At 34.3% G+C, this 21,388-nt stretch overlaps 3 protein-coding genes across 12 annotated transcripts in view; 2 read left to right on the top strand and 1 right to left on the bottom strand.

The window, feature by feature from the left end:
* skd (mediator complex subunit skuld) overlaps positions 1 to 12,767 on the bottom strand; it is a 57,167-nt gene extending 44,400 nt beyond the window's left edge. For all 10 annotated transcript variants that reach the window (XM_076366956.1, XM_076366957.1, XM_076366961.1 and 7 more), the window contains exon 1: positions 12,617 to 12,767. In XM_076366956.1, coding sequence (XP_076223071.1) covers positions 12,617 to 12,685 — 69 coding nt within the window. In that variant the 5' untranslated portion in view covers positions 12,686 to 12,767. The remainder of the gene's footprint in view (positions 1 to 12,616) is intronic.
* Positions 12,768 to 12,859: 92 nt separating this feature from the next.
* Positions 12,860 to 15,836, top strand: mRpL50 (mitochondrial ribosomal protein L50). Its single transcript, XM_031973028.2, has 5 exons — positions 12,860 to 12,990; positions 13,110 to 13,210; positions 15,147 to 15,349; positions 15,440 to 15,559; positions 15,629 to 15,836. The coding sequence occupies exons 1-5, from the start codon at positions 12,916 to 12,918 to the stop codon at positions 15,760 to 15,762; spliced, it is 633 nt and encodes a 210-aa protein (XP_031828888.1). The 5' UTR covers positions 12,860 to 12,915; the 3' UTR covers positions 15,763 to 15,836.
* A 2,266-nt stretch (positions 15,837 to 18,102) lies between these two features.
* On the top strand, positions 18,103 to 21,044 carry LOC116425374 (uncharacterized). Its single transcript, XM_031972982.2, has 4 exons — positions 18,103 to 18,809; positions 20,328 to 20,450; positions 20,530 to 20,763; positions 20,894 to 21,044. The coding sequence occupies exons 1-3, from the start codon at positions 18,620 to 18,622 to the stop codon at positions 20,691 to 20,693; spliced, it is 477 nt and encodes a 158-aa protein (XP_031828842.1). The 5' UTR covers positions 18,103 to 18,619; the 3' UTR covers positions 20,694 to 20,763; positions 20,894 to 21,044.
* Positions 21,045 to 21,388: the final 344 nt, after the last annotated feature.

The raw sequence follows: 21,388 nt of genomic DNA, 5'->3' as shown, positions 1-21,388 counted from the left end.
TTTTTAAACATCCATAGCTCAATCTTATATTCAAATATTGTACTTCTTCTACCAAACATTTATAGAAGGTCAAATTGAGGTAGATTTTCATATACTCAAAATATTCATCCGTCTTCTCAATGTCGAAGATCATTGTAATAGTATCAATTTTATGAACGAGTCCATATAAATTTACTAAATTCGCTCACAACAGAATTACTTAACCCTTGGAATACTGAATACTACCAACCGAAACGTTCCACGTGGGCGGAATACTTTCTCGCTTAGCCTACTGCCTGAAGATCGATGAACTCTGTTAATCGATACAAGAAGTAACTAAGTTCTAATTGTAATTCTTGTTTTGCAAAATTGAACAATGCTAAGAAACGCGTATACTCATTCATACATCAATACATTAATAATTTTAATTGCAAATGTGATTATAATTCGCCTTTTTTAAGCTCGAATGAAACATACTGTTTTTCTATAATTGAAATTTGTCTACAACGTGAATGTTAGTTCACAATGAGCGTAGAATTCATTTTGTTCTAGGAACTTATTAACCTTTTCCAGATAAGGATTATTCACCCTTTCGATGCTGAATACATTGCTGAACACTAATTTTATTCATTTGTCTAGGCTTTCACAAACATCCGACAAATATGATAATTATATCCCATAAGGATGTCGTACAACTGGAAGACTCTTCCGCTAGAGCTGACGCTTCAGTACTTTCGAACAACGATGAAAGTGTATACATATGCAGCCATAGCACGAAAAAGGTTAAAAACCTTTCCCACAAAACGCTAAATTATACATACATCAAACACCTAAGACTAAGAAAGACGACAACCGTGCACCAAGCACTTGTCGTTTAAAGCATTAAGCCTTTGCATTCGGAAGACGACCCTCGGTCGCTATTTGGTTAGACACATCGATATTATAAAGTTCAACATTTAACGCTTAACCAACTGAATGGTGAGAGCTCCCACTTTTCCCTTAGCAAAGCATTGTCAATTATTTTGTTTATTGTTTCCTTGTTATTTAGTAAGTCTTGAATAGAGGATGTTCGCAGTTCATTAAATACCTTTTCTGGCTTTTATGAAACACAATTTTTAATAAAATCCGTTGAATGTGTTCAATTAAAGTTAATGAAAAAGGTTATAGTTTCTTTTCGAGCAGTTGTCCAATTGTTAATATTAAACCCTGTATAACGCATTAATATTTAAAATATCGAAATAAAATAGCTTTGTTCCTAAATTTGAATGCGACTTCGCTTCAAGTTTCTTTTAAAAAATATCGTTCACATTTAATAAAAAACTATTGCCTGTTTCTACTGAAAAACGATCCACTGCAAGACGTAAACTCATCCATTGTAAAGTCTTGGTTGCAGACGCGAAAGCTCGCTACCGCCAATACGGCGGCTCTCGTTCCCAAAGGGCCAACGACGAAGTAGCTTCTACGAGCGTAATTTCCAAAGGAAACCGCGGGTCAAGGAGTTGTCCCGTTGCGACAGATTTTTCAGGAACGAAGATGGCCGCGGGAGAGGGAGAACCGTTTATTCCGGTTACATCAGGCGTTTCTGGCGATTTCTCGAGCGAGATACGCGAGGCACGCGGCTTCTTCGAGCGAGTCACTCCAGGCTGGCGGCTAGATTATGCTGAAACTGGTGCTCCGTGGAGGGAGACAGGAGAAGCGAGCCGAGGGGGGTTCCAGCGCAGCCTAGGTGAAAGCCTTGCACCACGAGGACGTGACGTGTTAAGACTACAACAGAGTTTACGCACCGCTCCTTCGGTTTTAGGGCCTATGCACACGAGAGATGCGATTCTGCTGCGATCTTGTGGCGGTGACGCCGGCGATTCTACAGTAATGCTCGTTTAAATTCCACAATTTCGGGTCTCAGCAGTGAAATTTAACCGAGCAGAAAAAACAGGAGGGAGCTATTTGCTTCCAGGAATTAACTCGAGCACAGCCAGACGATGGCAAAGAATCGATATCGATTCGATCGATACCCCCCTCTGTCAAACATAGGGGGTCAAGACGCGGGACTTCAAAGCGATGCCGCACACGTCAAATCTAAATATGCAATAAAGAAAGTTTCAATTGCAGTAATTTTAAACGTTACAGTCGGATAACCTAAACGTTTCGCCAAACACATCGTTGAATCAGTAATGAAATTTTGGTAGATGCTGCATATTCGTCTTCGATTAACGTCAATAACTTAATTTTTTCGTTTACATGTTACTTTTTAAATTCTAAAATATCAAATAATATAAATACTATACAAAACACACTACAAAAAGTGAAGTTATTAATTACGCTTTTGCCTGAAATGCGTGTAAAAATTAAGTTCTTATTTTTTAATACAATTTCATGTTGTACAATGCTTTCTATTAATAAGCTACCGAAGAAAATTTTCACGAGAAAAATCGGTCTAAGGGCACTTTTGACCCCCGTATCTTATATATATATATATATATATATATAAGACATATTTGTCTTCCTTGCCGCGATCCGTTGTGATCACGCAGCGACCGTTGTGACATTGGCTCTGCGGTTCGGCAAATGACGTAGATCATTGCCACATCGTTTTGTCAATCGGGCGGAATCGCTGCATGTTTGCAACGTATCGCGACAAGGACGACAAATATACATATTTCTTTTTTTCTTTTTATTATGTATCTGGTATGTGTACACTCCTCTTCAAAAAGATAGCCCAAGTGTGATATCTTTAATTTCTCAATGATGCATGCAAAATTTTACATCTGTGACGACTAATTTCAAAATATTATGACCTCAAGATATGCAGTTCATTGAAAATAAGTTACAATATCATAAGGTTTTGTGGATAACAAAAAAAAAACTGTTTTATTCTACGAACGAAATGATAGCGCATATCCATTAACAATTTAGTAATCAACATATATGTGTATTTTACATAGTAATAGTAACTTATTAAACATGTGTTCTTAATTAATAATGGGTACATCTCCCTTTATTTTCTAGAACTTCTATTAAACGATTTGATATGGATTTATACAAATTTGGATATAATTTTGGTTTAAGATATCCCATTCCTGTACAATAACATTTTTCAATTCCTGCACGTGTTCATACTGCCTACCACTTTTGTATATGCCACAAACAAGATGAGACCAACAATTTTCAATGACTTTCGGGTCTGGGGAGCGTGCAGGTTATGGCAAAACAGATATATTATTTTGAAGTATAGAAATGCCTTCTGCATGAGTGAAATTAAAGATAGCATACCTGGGCTACCTTTTTGAAGAGGAGTGTATGTAGAATCGCCAATGTCACTACCGCGAGATTGCACCGGAATCACATCGCTGGTGTGCATAGGCCCTTAGCTCGCCACTTTTGTTGCACGGTGACCTCGGTACACCTCCTCCCGTGCAATCCTCACTCGCCGTTTTTCCGTGCAACCGCGCCGAGGAAAACGCGAATGAGACTCTTCGTCGACCCGAAATGCAGCCACGGCAAACTTGTTCGAAGCTCTCCTAAATCACCGAAGCCCGTGATCCCGTGATCGATTAACCAGTTAACTGCGTTTGACGAGTATACGCGTTATCTTATTGCGCGTAAACCGAGACATTTTTCAAACTAAATTCCACAGTTAACAGGTTAGCACTAAACACACCGACACTCTGCGTATACCTATTCCTACAAACCAGTCAAATAACTGGTTACACAGTAAAGGTAAACAAGTTTTACGACAAATTTTTGTTCATAGAAACAAACGAAAGGAGACAGAGATTAAGACACTGATTAATCGGATAATGTAGGAATGGATGTGCAATTAACCCCTTGGCTTGTGATTTCTTTCATAACTGCGCGCACTGGGATAACTTTGTCCTCAATAATTTATCAAAAAACTAAGAAAAATTCACAATTCATCTGTACCTTTACTTCAGAGCATAACAATTAATTATAGAAAAATAGTATTTAATTCAACCCCAAAATAATTGAGTAACATTTCATTTTTGTAACTTTCGTTTGAAAACTTACTCGCGAGTATGACTCGATATTGTATATCAAGGGATTAAGTGAACGAAAGAAAACGTACGTTTTTAATCAAATTTTAAAACCGGTCATTTGACCGGTGCGTTCAGTGTTAACACGTTGAATGTCATGAAGGTCACCGGTGACCCCCAACCAAATCAAAGTACTGCAATTCCTTGAATTAAACGATGATTATTTGAAAACATTCCTATATTGTAAATAACGCTACCGAATACAGTTACATTCAGCAAGACCGCAATAACAACAATGCAATCCAATGAAATAATTTAATATTAATATAATAATTTATTTCGGCTGGCAACAATGAGTCTTCGATGGTGGACAAGAATCTCACCGCCAAGGGAATGTGCCGCTTATATACACAAAAGAGCTGATAATGGGACAGTCGACGCTTTCTCCAAACTACCTGCGACAACGGTGCATGCTACGCGTTAGCAGTTTGATAATTTGTACAAAGGTCACCTGGCCATTTGGCGACCAGCTGATCTAATGTCCCAAAGGTTTCCGGCGATAAGTCTGCTGGCAATAAAACAATTAAAGGATTTACCGTTAGGGATCCCTCAGGACTAACATCAAATTCAACCAAAGCTGGAGAGTGCGGGAGACTCACGAGTTTTCTTCGAGTGTGATGTTTGATAGAGATCAAAATTTATCGGAATCACTTATTTTAACCTTTTGCACTCCAAAAGCGACTCTCAGTCGCCAATTGATTTGGCACGATAGATTTGTGAAGTTTGACATTTAATATTAAACTTTCCACAATGCATTAACCAGTTAACTGCGTTCGACGAGTATTACACGTTATCTTAAGTATCATATTGATACTAACTCTTTCCACGATAAATTATTTATTTTTTTCGGACAAACGTGTAATTCTTCTTCGTTTTACTTCAATTTTTCGTTAGAATATATTATGAGTGCATTTGAGCTGCGTTTTACCCAGTATACACTTCACTGTTTTTATTACGTACACAATGAAAGACTTTTAAAACTAAATTACACAGTTAACAGATCGATATGTGAAATATTGAAATAAAATAGTGTCGTTCCTGAATTTACGTGCGATTTCTCGTCAAGTTAGTTTCAAGAAATGTCGTCTTACTAGGAAATGTTAAGTATTTCCAATGAAATACTTCTGAAGTGCAAAGGATTAACACTAGATTTATGGACTGAAATTAACTCATATTTAATTTTCTAAACATTATTCAGTAAATGTTTGGGTTGATTTTGTATGATGCAGTTATTCCAATATGTATTCTAATTGTCTGATTTTAAACCTCTAATTTCCAAGATCTAAATGGATGGACATCAATTTTTCTAAGAACAGGGAAAAGGTCGTCGAAATCCGTGCAAGGAAAAAGATCAAAAGGTGTTGAAATTTATCCTGGTAGTTAGGGGGTAATATCATAACGGGACATTCGTTGCTTGCTCGGTCACGTGCAAGTAGTTTCGTTGGAAAACTCGAAACCTTCCTTCGCTCTAAAGTATCTTTTCTTCAACACTTTCACTGCCGAGTCATCCAAGTTTAATACTAAAACTACCAGTACCAGTCAAAATGACTGATTTCGCTTTTCTTTTTTCGCAATTATTGATACCTTAAAAGTATTGAACATTCAAAATGATTTTGAAAATAAATAGTTTCATTTGAATACTATAATGAATGTCTGAAGAAACTAAAAATAATCTATTATTACAATTTTTATAAGGATTACATATCAATCTTATTAAATGCTCGATAGTTCTAGTGTTAAGTGTCATTTCAGTTTCGATTTCGTTAGGAGAACTGCTTCGATTACATGAGCAGTTTAATGAGTGCCGATTTAGCGTTCAACGTGTTAACAGCTTAATCTCTTGATAAAACTACTTTATCGTTAATGATTTATAAAAAAAAAAGAAAAAATTTGATGCTTACTCTATGTTTACCCCAAAAGTTAACGATTGATAATAGAAAACTGATATTCAATTTATATTTTTAAAAAATAAGTAACACTTAGATCTCTCAAACTCAATTTAAAATTTAAAATTTGCGTCACAATTTCGACACAATGTGGGTCAAGGGGTTAAAGAAGCTTCAGTGATTCCTGCAGGAAATTTCATATTCGAAACGGAATGGTGCAATTTCCGCGATCGAATTCGATACTGCACCGTCTATTTTGTTTCGAATGATCACGCTACGGAAAATAAGGACACGCGCACGCAGATTATAAATAATCCTGAATTTCTCGCTTGGAAAATTCTTGTATCGGGTTCCTCTGCGCCGAGAAAAATAACCGTACGGTCGGAATCCCGTATAAATTCTAGAAGGCTACATGACTGCGTGTATTTCAGTCATTCCATTCCACCGTCAACGTAGAAGGAAGTTCACGCTCCTCTTATTATTGCCCTAGCGCACAGTTCCTTGTTGCAATCCGTAACAGTGGTTCTCAAAGCAACGCACGACCCCCGGCAGGTAGCGAGATCCGTGAAATTCCGTTGCGTCAACGTTCTTGCTTTGGAAAATGAACATATCCGATGTTCCTGTTTGGTTTTATCGGAAGAATTTTGCCTCGAGAGCACTGGGAACTTGCGTTCTTAACTAGTTAATTGCATTCGATGAGTATACACGTCACCCTAACCTGTTAACTGTGGAATTTAGTTTCAATGCACCTACGATATATTTTAATGAAAAACCAAAGCGAGACAAAGAAGAATTACATGTTTACCGAAGAAAATAAATAATTCATCGTTGAAAGAATTAGTATCGTTTCAAGCTTCAAGATGACGTGTATACTTTTGAAATCCAGTTCACTAGTTAAAATCAAAATGATACTAATTCCTTCAACAATGAATTCTTCATTTTTTCAGATAAACATGTAATTCTTCTTCGTTCTGTTTTAGCTTTTCGTTTGACGAGTATATACATCGTTATTTGATTTCATTGCGAGCATTATCAGAGATTTTTCAAATTAAAAAGTTAACAGGTTAACCACTTGTGCTGGCAACGAGTTCAGGCTCGCAATAATTTTGTTTATCAATAAATTTTAGAATTACACATTTTGTACAAAGTGGTAGATTTTAAAACAATCTGGTATATGTAATCCATTAAGACTATCGACGTGTATAATATGTCTTTGACAATTTTGGAACAAAAACATCACGACGTCTTTTCAGCGCAAATAGTTAATACGTTCGCTACCAGCGTCATATATTTGTGAGAGGCGCAATCTTATATTTTACATAATGCAAATGAAATTAATCTTATAGATATTATTATTTAAAGTTATAAGCTACGGCATTATATTTAGAAACTCAATAACTTGTTCCAGTTTCATTTTTTCGATATTTTGTTTAGACGATTTAGTGGATTGAATAAAATATTACAACTGATGAGGTCTTCGCCTAAGTAAACGCTGGTAGGGAACGTATTAAGGCGACCGAGTCGCGATGAGAACCTCTGCGACCGTGCAGTGCTTTCATCTGACCGACGCAGCTCCAATTTTGTTGGTCAATAACAACGGATTATACGCTGTCCGGCGAATTCTAGCTTTCTTCGACCGTACCAACGTTCGACGGACGGTTCTTATAGATTTCTACGTTTCACGCTAAATACGAGTCCGAAACCCGTTTTTCTCGAATAGAGTAGAGATGGATCAGTTTTTTAAAAATGACTAATACCTCATGAATATTATCGATAGCTAAGAAAAAATAAAATATATAAACAAGGAATGAAATAAAATTTATAAATTAAATAAAATAAAATAAATAAAGAAACATTGTTAAATAACTCTTTGTGTAGGATTCAGTGTACTTTCAAACGAAAGGAGACAAAAGAAATTTGTAACTTGAACAATTTGCCGTCAACCCCTTCCCCTATGATTTACTTCTCAACTATGATTGATAAAACAATTTCGTCGTTTGAAATTTTCATCGCGAGTCTGACACGTTATTATAAGGCAACGGGTTAATCACCAAAAATAAGAATGAATGATACGTATTTCTATAATGTCATAAGGATTTAAATGTGTTCAAGTGATCGTTGGAATGAATGAGGCACACGTTTTAATTTATTTCGAAAAGTAAAAGTTTCAGAGAGTTGAATGGATAAATAAATGAATTTAATGAATACGTAATATTTTCGTATCGTCATCAATGAAATTTAAAACATAGATTTTATTTTCAATTGTGGACATGAAATAGCGTCACTAGACCCGGGGAAGCGTCAGTGATTCCTAACGCCGTAGTGCGTTGCAGCATACAACTGTAACAGCGTGATTTCGTATTGTGCTTTTGATTTGAAAATTATTGTAGAATAAGCATGATAAATAGAGGAATATCCTTCTGTTATTATACTTTTAAAATGTCCATTAAACATAAGATTATTTCATTTCCCACATTCAGTTTATTTCGTTTCATTCAAATTAATGATTTACAGTGTCCAAGTAATATAATTTACGAAGTACTTGATTTCAATGGAAACCATTAATATGTAAACATGATTTATGCGTAATGCACTTTATTTTCTTTCATGCGATTAGTAATCCACACGTATCCGTTCAAACCATCGAAGCGACATTTTACGCAGTCATAAATTACGAATTCTAAACATTCTTTCTTCTGGACACATCACCGCGGATAAGTGGTTTGCATTTTGCTGTGTAGAATTCCCTTCTCACTAATAAATGTGAAAATATAAAAGTAATGAGACAATTCATAGGTTTGCAAAGTGGATATACTAAATATTGCTGCTTTTTATGCGAATGTGCTAGCCGGGCAAAGTTACATCATTATATAATTGAAAGTGATTTGCCAGTGAGAATAAATTTTGCTCCAAACTGAAAAGTGTGAAGCGTAAAACTGAACTGAATGGATAAAGTATATACGATAAAGAAAATCTCATGAAAAATCAGCAATTCTCCTAAACCATGATTAAGATGGCAAATAAAATATGAACTGCATACAAAAACCTATACATAAGTTCTTTCTCTTCTTGTTTAAAGATGTTAATAATTAAAAAAGTTAATCAAATATTAAATAAATCAACTTCTTTTTACATTACTCTAAGAAACATGTATTGCAGATGGTACTACAACTAATATGTGCTTATTGGCAACAAAAATGCAACATGTCTCTAAAAATGAAATTCGTTAGCTGTAACCTAGATTTTTTTGTAATGAATGTAGTGTAACATTTTATTCCAACATTAAGGTAATATAGAATGAGCACTTATTCTTGGTGCTAAAATAAAAATTATTTATAAGAGAACTTTAATTATTTATAAAAGAAATTTAATACTAATAAAAAATAATTTTAGATGTACGAATGCTTCTTCTGTTACGAGTAACTTTGTACAAAATAAATATAACGTTGAAACAAACTGCGAAGAATCTGAATCGGTTACTGGCATTGAGAAACACTGTCCGGTATCTGGCATCTCGCAATAGCACTTTATTTTTTCAATAAAAAACAAAATTTCCAATATAGCATTCATTGAAAATTTTCATATGGGTGAATGTAATTAGATTTTTTCTGGAATTCCGACTTTTCAAATAAATTAAGAGGTATTAAGAAAACCAAAAATTAAATTGACTATATTATTATTTATATTTACAGTTGGCGCAACTTTTATCGAACAAGTGCCAATAATTTAAACACTTTATTTATTTTATCAAGAATTTTCCATAAACTGCGAGTTTCAACTCTGCATCCAACGCATAAAATCTAAAAGAATCGTTTATCAATTAATAAAACATCGATTACAGTTCGCTTCTGCTTTCTAAAAGCATTATTTACTTCTATTCTAACCTAAAATGAATTATAGCGCACGAAATTGTACGGCGCGTGGAATCGATATTTTTTTCGAATTTCGAAATTATTTCTGTCGATTGAAAGATCGAAAAAGCAATTAATGTAAAAAGAGGAACTCCGCATTGGATAGAGTTAAAAGAAACGTCAGAACCATTTCTCGGATCGAATTCATGTGGAACAGTAGAGGCCGACGAACTGTCGCGGACGTAATCGAACTTTATCGGGGAAAGCAGCGGGAGCAGCCGAAACGAAAGCATACAGCTTTCCTGCGTCGTCGCAAGACCCGACAGTTGCCGAATTTTAAATCGGGGATAATATGGCGTATATTTTTACTACACCAGAACAGCATCAATATAGGAAATCATTCATAATAAATATATTGATAAGTTAATACATTAAAAAGAGAATCACAAAAATGCGAAATAACACGGTAAGTATATATGCAAAAAAAAACGTTAACTTCGATGAAAAATCACCTTGAGCAAAGTTAGAAATGCAAAAATTATTCAGTTTCATAAAAAATATTTGTATCCCGTCATTCCGTTGGAAACAAAATTAGTGCGCACGTTTTGCGTTAACAAAACATTTTTATGCTATTTTCTAACCTATATGTGTATTGTTAAGAAATTGAAATTACTCTCCTTTACAAAAATATTTATCATTTTGTACCATCCACCGAAATATTGAAACAAAGACAGATTCTTTAACAACTATTGTTATTGTTACAAGATCTAACCAGACTCCAGAATGAAATTAAATTGATAAAATAAATTTTAAAACTACAATTACCGAGTAATCGAAATAATTCATACGTAATTTTTTTTATGAAAATTACAAAAGTACTTGTCTTAATTTTCCACATTGTATTCACTGTATTGTATGCATGCAAATACCAATTTCTCAAATAATGCGGAATGTAAACATCTTTATGATTTTAGTAATCGTAAAATAAAAAAGTTATTTTAACTAATGTAATAATTTTGGCGTCAAAAATATTACCAACCCCCCAGCCCATTCAGCCACGCGACCGCCACCTAAAAATCACCAAACAATTACGAAAGGCAGGCAACCGAACCGGCGAAAGAGCAACACAGTAAGCCCGGTCAGGCTTGTTCTTGAACGACTATTTGTAGGAATGTGATACGCTGTGACTATTACAAAAAATGTATCCGTCTAACCACTATACCCGTAATCACTATATACGTATACCACACCGTCAAAACGACTGAAAAAGGAGAGACACCCTAGAGGCATTTTGTACAGACTGTTTCTAAAATAGGTGGCCAAACGCACACGAGACACGTTCCACGCATCATTCGCGAGAGGGAGCAAAAATTCCTTCGGTCGAGCCTTCGAAATGTTTCCACGTCAAATTTCGATTATCGATTGCAGCACAACTAATTGTCGATTCACTTTGATTTCCATCGAACGGAACATTCTTTATGCTGAAAACACTCTTGAAAATCGTATATACCATTTTCATCGACCTGTCAATCGCAGTGAAGTTCGTCGGTATGGGCATCAAAAATATCGATCCGAAATCTATATTAACACGCAACGATCTAATGTATGAAGAGATTTGTACACAAAACACGACGTCCGTTTGAAACAGTGTCACACTGTAGCGAGATCGCTTGACGGCGAGTGACAGAAGCTGACAGGAAAACATTTCGAACGCGCCTACGGTCACTGAATTTTCCTCGGCCTCTAAATAGAACAACGTACGCTCCTGACTTTCGACTGCCTCTATTTTCGAAGCATCCTGTACCTAGGTAGAAATGCATAAAGTCTGCATCGATAGGTCGGTATGTATCGCACTGGCACAATCGAGGTTATCGGAGTTCGAGACGAGATGGTTGTTCCTAGTCTCGGGACAAGGGACTTTCGAACGGCGGAAACAATGTCTGACACAGTTTTCGAAGTTCGTCGAAAGGCGAAAGGAACATTACGAGAGATGATCTTGTTTTCGACGATTCTATCGGAGATCGTGAATCGTGGCACGGGTATTCGGAACGCGCGTTGATGATCGAACGATATTCACTGCAATAGATGCAACAGCTACCGGTTGTCGGCCCTGCTGCAACCTCTTTAATTCTCTGACGAGCAGAAAACTCGGGGCCGACATGAATCAGGCATGACATTGGGTCGCATAACAAACTTCAAATCCCACTGACGCGTTCTTCTCTATACATGCAAATACATACGCGTACATGTTCATCTCTCTCCCTCTCTCTCTCTCTCTCTATACATACATATATATACATATAGGTGTATATATGCATATCATGTATATGTACACACATATATACACATATACATATACAAGTATATACATATTCATGTATAGTATACAATAAATATATATATATATATATATACATATATATATATATAAATACATTATATACAAGATGTATCCGTATATGTATATATATATATATACATATGTATGTATATATGTATATATATACATGTTTATGTATAGATACATACGTGTGTATATACCTATACATGTATACTATGGGTGTACATTAGCAGTGGCAGAAGGGAAGAGCAGAGTGGAGGGGAGGGGAGTGCCGCGATACACAACACCGACGTCGACAACGAACGATCGAGTACTGCCCACGGGAATTCTCCGATATATAGGTTAACCCGGGCGACTTTTACTCGCAACGTTACGGAGTACCGTTAAGCGGTCGTTGGACAACTGGTCCCTGGCCGCTGATGTCGAAGCCCCGTTCATTCGATACTCCAAACACAGACAAGATATGCGGGCCGACTCTCGCCAAGAGTGGGCTCACTGATCACTCACCAATGCGAAGAAATTTGTGTGGCAGTCCTCCAGGCTAGCGCCGTTCGTTTGATGCGACGGATGCGTCATGGCTTCTCCATCGTACGCCGTACACTCATTAGTAACACTTCTTGCGGCGGCGCGCCTCTCTCAGCCCGAAAATCACACGGCGAGGCCGCTATTATTCGAGAACATTTAGGAGGGTTTTCACTTCTCAATGGCGACCGTAAAATGGCGGACGATAGGAAACAACAAGCGCAGCCGCCCGAGGCGACCCCTACCGCTCACTCGCGCAGTTCGCTTCGACGACGAGGAAGAAGATGGCGGCGTTCATGAGGCATGGTTTACTTGCGAATCACTTGAAAAGTACATCCCCTATTCTTGCCGTGAACACGGTCAGTGAACACTTCACGTACACTTTTTAAACACTATCATCACCGAAAGCTCCCCGTTGGGAGCCATACAGTTTGATATATACGATTCAACCATTAACGAGACCACCGTCATTTTACAGACAAGCTTCCGATTCGATATTACTCGCCTTAAAAGCAAGAAACCTTCCCAAAAGCCGATCCGTAAACTCGAAGATCAGAAGAAGTCTCTTGCTGTGAAAGGGTAAGTGAATTACTGGACTCGCGAGCGAATTTCAGCAAATATTCACGTTACGTCGCGCCGCTTGCTAACAGCCAGAGGACACACTGTGGCCATATTGCCGTTTACCATCTCTCTTTTACGCGGTGACCAATCAGCAGCCGGTTTTGACAAGTTCTCAGGGCAGACACCCGCGACATTGGCGCCCCGCAGAATAATTTCGAATTGTTTACTGTAATGTATTTGAAAAATAATGATATTCTTTTCATGAACGAAGCCGACGTTGTAGTCAAAATATTTAATAACTATGCGTAGTATTATACGGAAATTGAAAGTATACATTGCCATGCATTTTTTATGGAAGAAGCAATTACTACATTTCAAGTAATGTTCTCGAGCCCAACGTTTATTCGTTCTATGTCTCCATACGTATGCTCCGTTTTACTAAGTGATAGATGTATCTATAACGAAACTCGAGTTTCTTCCTTTAGACACATCTCAATTTTTATAAAATTGCAGTTTTGCATCAAATTGATTCGAATTTATGAATACCTAAGTATTAAATACGTCTACCTTTTCCTGTGACGTAATGGCTAGCCATACCCTTTTACACAGCTATACGAGACTTTCTGTTGACCACAATTATTTTTTTTCGGTTCCGTTACTTCATAATGCTTATTATCTTTGAGAAACGGTACTCGTTGCATCTACTTTTTAAGAAAAAGGTTAGGAATCCATAAGCCTTTCTCAGTACCAATTTGTCGAACCGAATAAATGTAATTTGACATTTTTTTATCCCATTTGTGAAAACTGTTCAGATAAATTTGTGAATAAAAATAAAGCAAATAGAACAAAAATATTTATAAGAAAAATAAAATTCAACAAACAATTCAATATATACATATATACATGTATACACATTTTTTTCGGTTTCTAGTTATATCAGTTTTCAGTGAGAACATCTGCTTCCAAGACCAAGTTTCTCTGTCCTTGTAATTAACACTGAGAAACTATCGCCCTTCTCTCGTTGCATAGATCAAGATTTACGTGCGCACAAAGGAAAATGGTACTGCGCAATAATTTTTCTAAACGAGTAATATCTTTTAAATGATTTTCATCTGAAAATTATATAAATTTATTACAAAATTGGTGAAACTGAAAAGTATTTGGATTAGATCAATTAGCAGATAGCATTTCGAATCTGTGACAAATTTTCTTCAGCATAAGCAGAAGATTTCTGTAATCACAGGGGTTTCCTATTCTCGACTTCGTTCCTGGCTAATATTGGCCATAACTGTATCCTGTGAAAATACAACTGGGGGCACCACTGTACGGTCGTTGGACATCGATCTTGTCCCTTCTCCTTCCACCACCCTTTACACCATTACCCTCGTCTTCCAAACGAAGCCTCCCTTGCCGCCTCTACTCTTACAGATTTTTACACTATATGAAAAATTTGGCGCGACTTTTTTTTTGCCAATTTTCTTGACAAATGAAATTTTTAGGAACCCATTACAATGCGTTATCGGTATACGTTACCGGCAACAAAAATCATTGTACATCTTCGATATTTTCGGGAAGAAATCTGTTGCATTGATACAGACTTTCTCGTATGCTTGATGCCATACAATTGCTTTCAGATTGGAATAAAATGCTCTTCGAAAAATTAACTGAAAATTTTCATGAATGAAAACATTTGATCGAAGACTAGATATTCCTCGATGATTACAAGTTTTAGTATAGTTGAGATTAAATTGAAAAGAAGTTTTAAGAATGATAATAACACTATTTCAGAGAAAAAAATTTTGTTAGAGAAGAGTTAGGTTCGCTATTGAAATGTAAAGACAAGGTATAAATAGTTTGAAATTGAAAGATACTAATTTTATGTTATATATTATTGTTCTTAATTCTTCCATGCATTTTGAATAAATTTAGTTATGTATTATTTCGACTGTTTCAGATTTTTACACTACCAAAAATCTTATGACCCGCCGAAAGATGTATGTGATCGGATAGATAAAATTTGTGAGAATCATTCAATTCCTGTGGACAATCAAACAAAACTGCATGATCCTCTTCAACGTTTCCATCTTTTCTCAGCTTGCGAGATAGAACTTGAACATTCCATACCGAATTCTACACTGTACGAAATCGAGACGATACGTAAGAATTCTAAAATTATTAATTATGATTTGATTTGATGTAACACATTTTTTTATATAGTTAGTAATTAAATTACTTTTGTATTTTTAGATGATCTGAAACAGTTCTATCAATCGCCTGTGAACTCCCGAGTTCCTCTCGAAATGATGAAAAACATGGATTTACCGAAAAATTTGCAGATTAATCAGGAATATGTGCGATTCCATCCCGGTGAGTTAATCAATTAATTTTTAATGTTATAACGACAACATGTATGATTGTTCGATAACGTTGCTTTAGATACCGATACAATGTTTGGCGGAAAAACTGCATTTCCCAAGAGCTCGACTCTTGTGACGGGTTTGAAATATAAGAAGAAATATCCTGGACATCAACAAGAAGATCCGTATCTTGAAGAAATGATGAAAATCTAACGACTGCACTGCGTATTTGAATCTGTTAATTACATTTTATAGAAGCTAAATAAATATTATTATTTCTGACTGTATTCTTAATATAATTGCTAGATTCTGGATATTCACATAAATTATATTTTCATTGATTAATTTTCAAAAATGGAATTACCATAAAAGTTCTTACCATGATATGTTCTACATATTCACATTTATTTAAGATCATACTTAGAAACATGAAAAGGTAATAAGATGATAAGAGTATAAAAATATGTTTTATCTATTTTATTTATTGCAAATAAAGAAACTATATAACGCTATACACTGCACACTCACATTCTCGAATGTGTTTCGCATTTTTGAATAATTGTAAACGAGAAAAACACTTGTCGTTTTATGCATTTTCAACTTGTACTTGGATGTGAAAGGTAGCCATTAATTTATCATCTATTTGAATTTCAGACTTCATATCGATTAACAATGAACTTATATTGTATTCTTGGACTTGATGTCAACTCTGACAAACAAAACTCCTGCATTCGACCCTTAAAATTTAAAAAACTAAGTTTATAGTGTCGTTTTTTACTTGAGTTGCAGAGCATGAATCGTTGTCGAGCATCAATCAATCCACAAATGTTATTACTCTGGAGCTCTATGAATGGTTGTGTACGAGTTTCTGTTACTGTGCTCAAAACAACATTATCCTTGAATATCTTTGTGGCAATCTGTGAATGGAAACGTCGTTCACGTTTATTTATCTATTACTCATTGCCGTGAAATGACATATAATTTTTATATACATCACACTTGGACAGTTCATCTTAAGGAGACCTTACACTTTCTCGGTCGAAAATTCTGACAATTTTTGTGGGACTGATAAAGTAATGAAAAAACATTTTTGAGTCCGTAATTTTGTTGACATGCATCTTAAGTCTTCAAATACAACAAAAAATTTTTATATAATTTTATAAATTTATATTTTATAGGGGTTTTTTGCAGCTTCATGGAGGTCATTTTAAAAATTTTGCTCTTCTAGCGTGCACGATTGTGGCTCACTAGAACGTCATAAAAAAAAACATTATTATACTTAGAAAAAGTATGACTATGGCCCCAGTATAGACTACAATTATTTTATTTGAGCAAAAATTCACAAAATGGTGGACCTCCAAAGTTAGTGGTCTCCAAAAATAGCATTTTCTTCGTAAAAGAAACGTTAAACATTGAGGAAAAAATTAACTAATCCTATTTATTCTCATCTATACTGGAGCTATTGTTGTGTGGAAGAACATATTAAAATTTCAGACCGATTGGTTAAATGGTTTTTAAGTTATCATGCATGCTGATTACAAAAACGTTGTTTTGAGAAAAACGCGTTTGAAATTTTGACAAATGAATTGTCACATATAAAATCTTCTTATGTTCAATCAGTTATGCCTGATGCATACAAAATTCCTTCCGACTCCTCATACGCCTAGTTCTCATAAGTTCTTTTCTCTCTCGTTAAATTCATTTAATTAATACTAATAAATTAATTTAACACGGCCGAAATGCCGCGTGGTCGATTTGGGCTGCCTTACACTTGGTGCTACAATTGTCTATAACTTCGAAAGTATTTCGAATTTTCCTCTGAAATTTTAAGAGAATGTTATTAAAATATGATACTTTCCAATAGGATACTTTCTAAAAAGTCAGTTTTTCCGACCCGAGAAAGTGTAAGGTACCCTTAAGATTAAAAGTTGAATCATAACGATTGTTTGTAACACCACTATTTCCCAAGAATCCCTTACCTTGTTCGGGGTAAAATCTATTCTAAATTCAGTTACTGTAACTATATTTTCTACCTAATAAATTGGAAATAAATATTTCAAAATTTCAATTCAAGAAATAACAATATTTACAAGACTTATAATAAAAAAATATTATATAACATATTACAAAATATAAAAAGTATAAATAACATAAAATGTATTAAAACAAAATTGACATTATTATTTATAACAAAATAATTTTGTTAAAACAAAAGCAGTTTTATTGTAATTTTAGCAATGGAAGAAAAATAATTGAGATATGAAAGGATCAGGCTGCATCAACAGTATAAATGTATAAAACTAATCATTACACTGTGTTTATTCTTGTAAAGAAGTTTAGTTTTTACTTTTTAAATTTATATCACTGTAAAATACGGTAAAATCTAATTAATCAACTGTTGTTCAATGTAAATTAAACATCTCTTAATTTCTTAATTTTATTAAAATAATGAACATAGTTTAAATCTAGAAAATTTTCCAGAAGCATTTGAAAGTCATTGTTCGATTCAAAATCAATCATACTCGCTAGCATCGAGTTGTCGATTTTCCAATGTTCGATATAATATTCGATTAATGTGTATTAAGGAACACACGTCATATCGTAGCAAAAATATAAGTTTACAAATTTATGATATCTTTGAGTCGAATCGTTTTATGTATTAAAATTTTTACTATTCTAGCATAATAAACTCTTTATATTGATTCGTTTGAGAAGTTAAGATTATAATTAAACGTAGGCTCCGAGCTTGCGCAATGATATATGGCAATGCGCAATTTGCGCAATGGTATATTCCCCTTTTCCTGAATAAAAGTTACAATTATTTAAATTGTATCGGAGAGCATTTTATAAAATCTAACGAATTAACGATATATCATTTTCTTTAAAATATATACATGGACATGGAAATGTTTATATATTAACAATCTGTCAAATATTAAGATGTAACAAGTGTTATTTGTGACATAATGAAATTGATGTGTATTGTTGATAATTGCCTAGAAGTGTATCAACAGTGCAAAATTATTAATTATCACAATTCACTGAACTTCTAAGTTATATTATTACCAGAATGGAAATCTGTCACAGGATGTTATTGCGTCAAGGAAATCAGAGAAATTCTGTAATTGAGAATATGAATCCAGGGATAAACGTCGAAGTAATATCCACAGATAATATATCTGTGAGAAATCCATCGACATCTTTGGATTCTAATTGTAATGGTAATCCACCTTCATATGAGGAAGCTGTAAACCCTAATGGTAAATGACTTTTAAAATAGATAAAGCGCATTTACTTTATTTTAAATTTGACATACATCAAAAAGATATATGTGTACTATAATATCTTAACCCTTTGACTCTTGGATTCTTTTTTCATTGAAATTACATTTTTTCTGTTGTTCGGGTGTTAGCTAATCACAATAAATTATTAAAAATAAAAAAAATGAAGTTTTTTTCTGTTGAAGAAAAATTTGTATTGGTATGCGAACAAGGTATATGAACATACATAATATGTTACAAAGTTTCAGTAAAGTAAAAATTGGCCAATTTAGAGCTAGACAGGTAACGAAAGTTTTTTTTATAGAACATTATTCTACATGTTTTAATCTACAAAGGTATAAACTTTGGAATGTTCTTTTTAGTAAAATTCAATAATCATATTTTCTTTGGATGATAATGTATCAGTGAAATAATTATTCAGGGAACACTTCAATTTTGTGGATTAATGTTTATTATTTACTAAGAAAACAAAAAGTTCTTGAAATGTAGAAACAACAATTGACAATCTGTTCATTATATACTTATTGTAACAGATACTATAATATTTATTTTATCTTTTAAATATTTGATAAGAAAGTTATAAAATAAGAATAATTATAAATTACTACATAAAGATGACAAAAAAAATGAATTACGTCAATTTTTCTACAATAACATTTCAACGTTTACGCCTATTTCTTATAAGTTTTTCATCGTATCATGGGTAAATAATTATGCATTTCGGATTCCATAAAATATGTAGAATCATGTCTGGCAAAAACCTTCGTTGTCTACCAGATCCAAAAATTGGCCAATTTCCACCATTATCTTTTCAAAACATGGATCAATGCTTAGAGGCAAGAGTGTCGAACTGACTCCCCTGAAACTAGTGACTCTCGATCAGCGGTTCCCCACTACCTGTACTCTAAGAGTTGCTTGAGACTGTGTACGTAAGCAGTTGTATGTAATATTCAATTCACATGTGAAAATAAGTATGGAGAGGGTAACTCTGACGGACCAGATGGTGAGGGGAAAAATCCTAAAGAACTCGCGAACTCCGAGTTCAACAGCTCTGCTTATATATATGTACCTATATATTGCATTGTTACATTTTTGTTTCTCACTCTCTACTCATTATCAGTTGATAATACTGCTACACCACAAAAGTTCAATCTATCAATGATATTGTCTAGTTCTCGATTGAATAAAACTTAATCGCGGTCTTGCATTCTATAAATTATCATTACTATATTTCTGAATGAAAAAATAAAAATTAGACATAAAATTAGGCAAAGTGAATTTTCATACATTTCACAATAAACAAAAAATTTTTCGCACATTTCAAAAATAACTTTTATGTCTTCAAATGGATCACAATCAGATCTACATTTAATATCTCAATAAGTATAATTAACCAACATGATTAAAAATTATAAAACGTAACTACTAAAGCTACCATCAGGAGCCAAAAGGTTAAAACAATTCTTATTTAATAAAGAATTGCTTTTATTATTTTAGTTCCTCCTCCACCTTATAATGTCCTGTTTGGTCCTGTTAATCAAACACCGGCAAATGTTTCAACATTTAAGGAACTATTATCTGATTATGGAAAGAACTGTTGCCTTTTACTGCTAGGCACTTGTAAGCAACAATTTTCATTGATATTTTACATGTGTTTTCTTGCAGGAAGGAATTACCAAATTGTGTTTCATAATTTCAGTTGGATGTATTATTTGTATAGGATTAAGACTATCTATTCCAATATGCAAGATAGTTATTGGAAGTTTTTATAGTCATGACTGCCCACAAGAAGAGTATATTCCTATATATTTGTTAGTGAGTGGTAGTGTCGGAATTTTTATTTATTTTCTAGAAAGTTTGTAGCACGAAGGGGCAACGTGTAGAATCATCTATGTATTAATGAATATTTTCTCAGCATTTTGGACTATCATGGGTTAGTAATTTTGTTATTACATGGATCCATTCCATTTAATAACATTATAAATTTTTTGAATTTAATGATTATCTGTAATCTATGCATAAGTTTGTAACAGGTTTATTGTAGTACTTTTGGAACTTTGTAGGTTGTGTGTGGATTTACAAAGAATATGAACCAAATTATGAACCATCTTTGGGCAAATACTGTAACAAAACATTGTATTTATTTGCCTTTTGGATAACTCTACTGTCATTTATATACATTATAACACTATACGTTTGCAATTTAATTAACCGTTATCTATGTGGGAAGTGAAGCGAGCGAATGCGATTATGCGATGGCCAAAGATAAACAATCAAAAGTGCGACGAAGATTAGGCTAGTCCCGCCGCAGCTAAAAGGTTACACCTTAATGACCTTAGACAGTGGTTTTGCGTTACACTGCCGATCGCGACGTGTAGAGGGCGGTTGCTGGATTTGCGGCGTGCCGCGGTAAACAAATCGTTCTAGAACGGAAAGGCAGATGTATGTGAAGGATTTTATTTTTGAATAAGAATCTCAAAACTTTTTAAAATTTAATCAAACATGTTCAGATGTTCAATTAAACACAGAAAAGTTAACTGTGTTTTTATATTTCATGT

Source organism: Nomia melanderi, chromosome 4 (assembly GCF_051020985.1).
Source record: "Nomia melanderi isolate GNS246 chromosome 4, iyNomMela1, whole genome shotgun sequence".
NCBI lineage: Eukaryota > Metazoa > Arthropoda > Insecta > Hymenoptera > Halictidae > Nomia > Nomia melanderi.
This window is presented reverse-complemented; position numbering and strand designations above follow the sequence as displayed.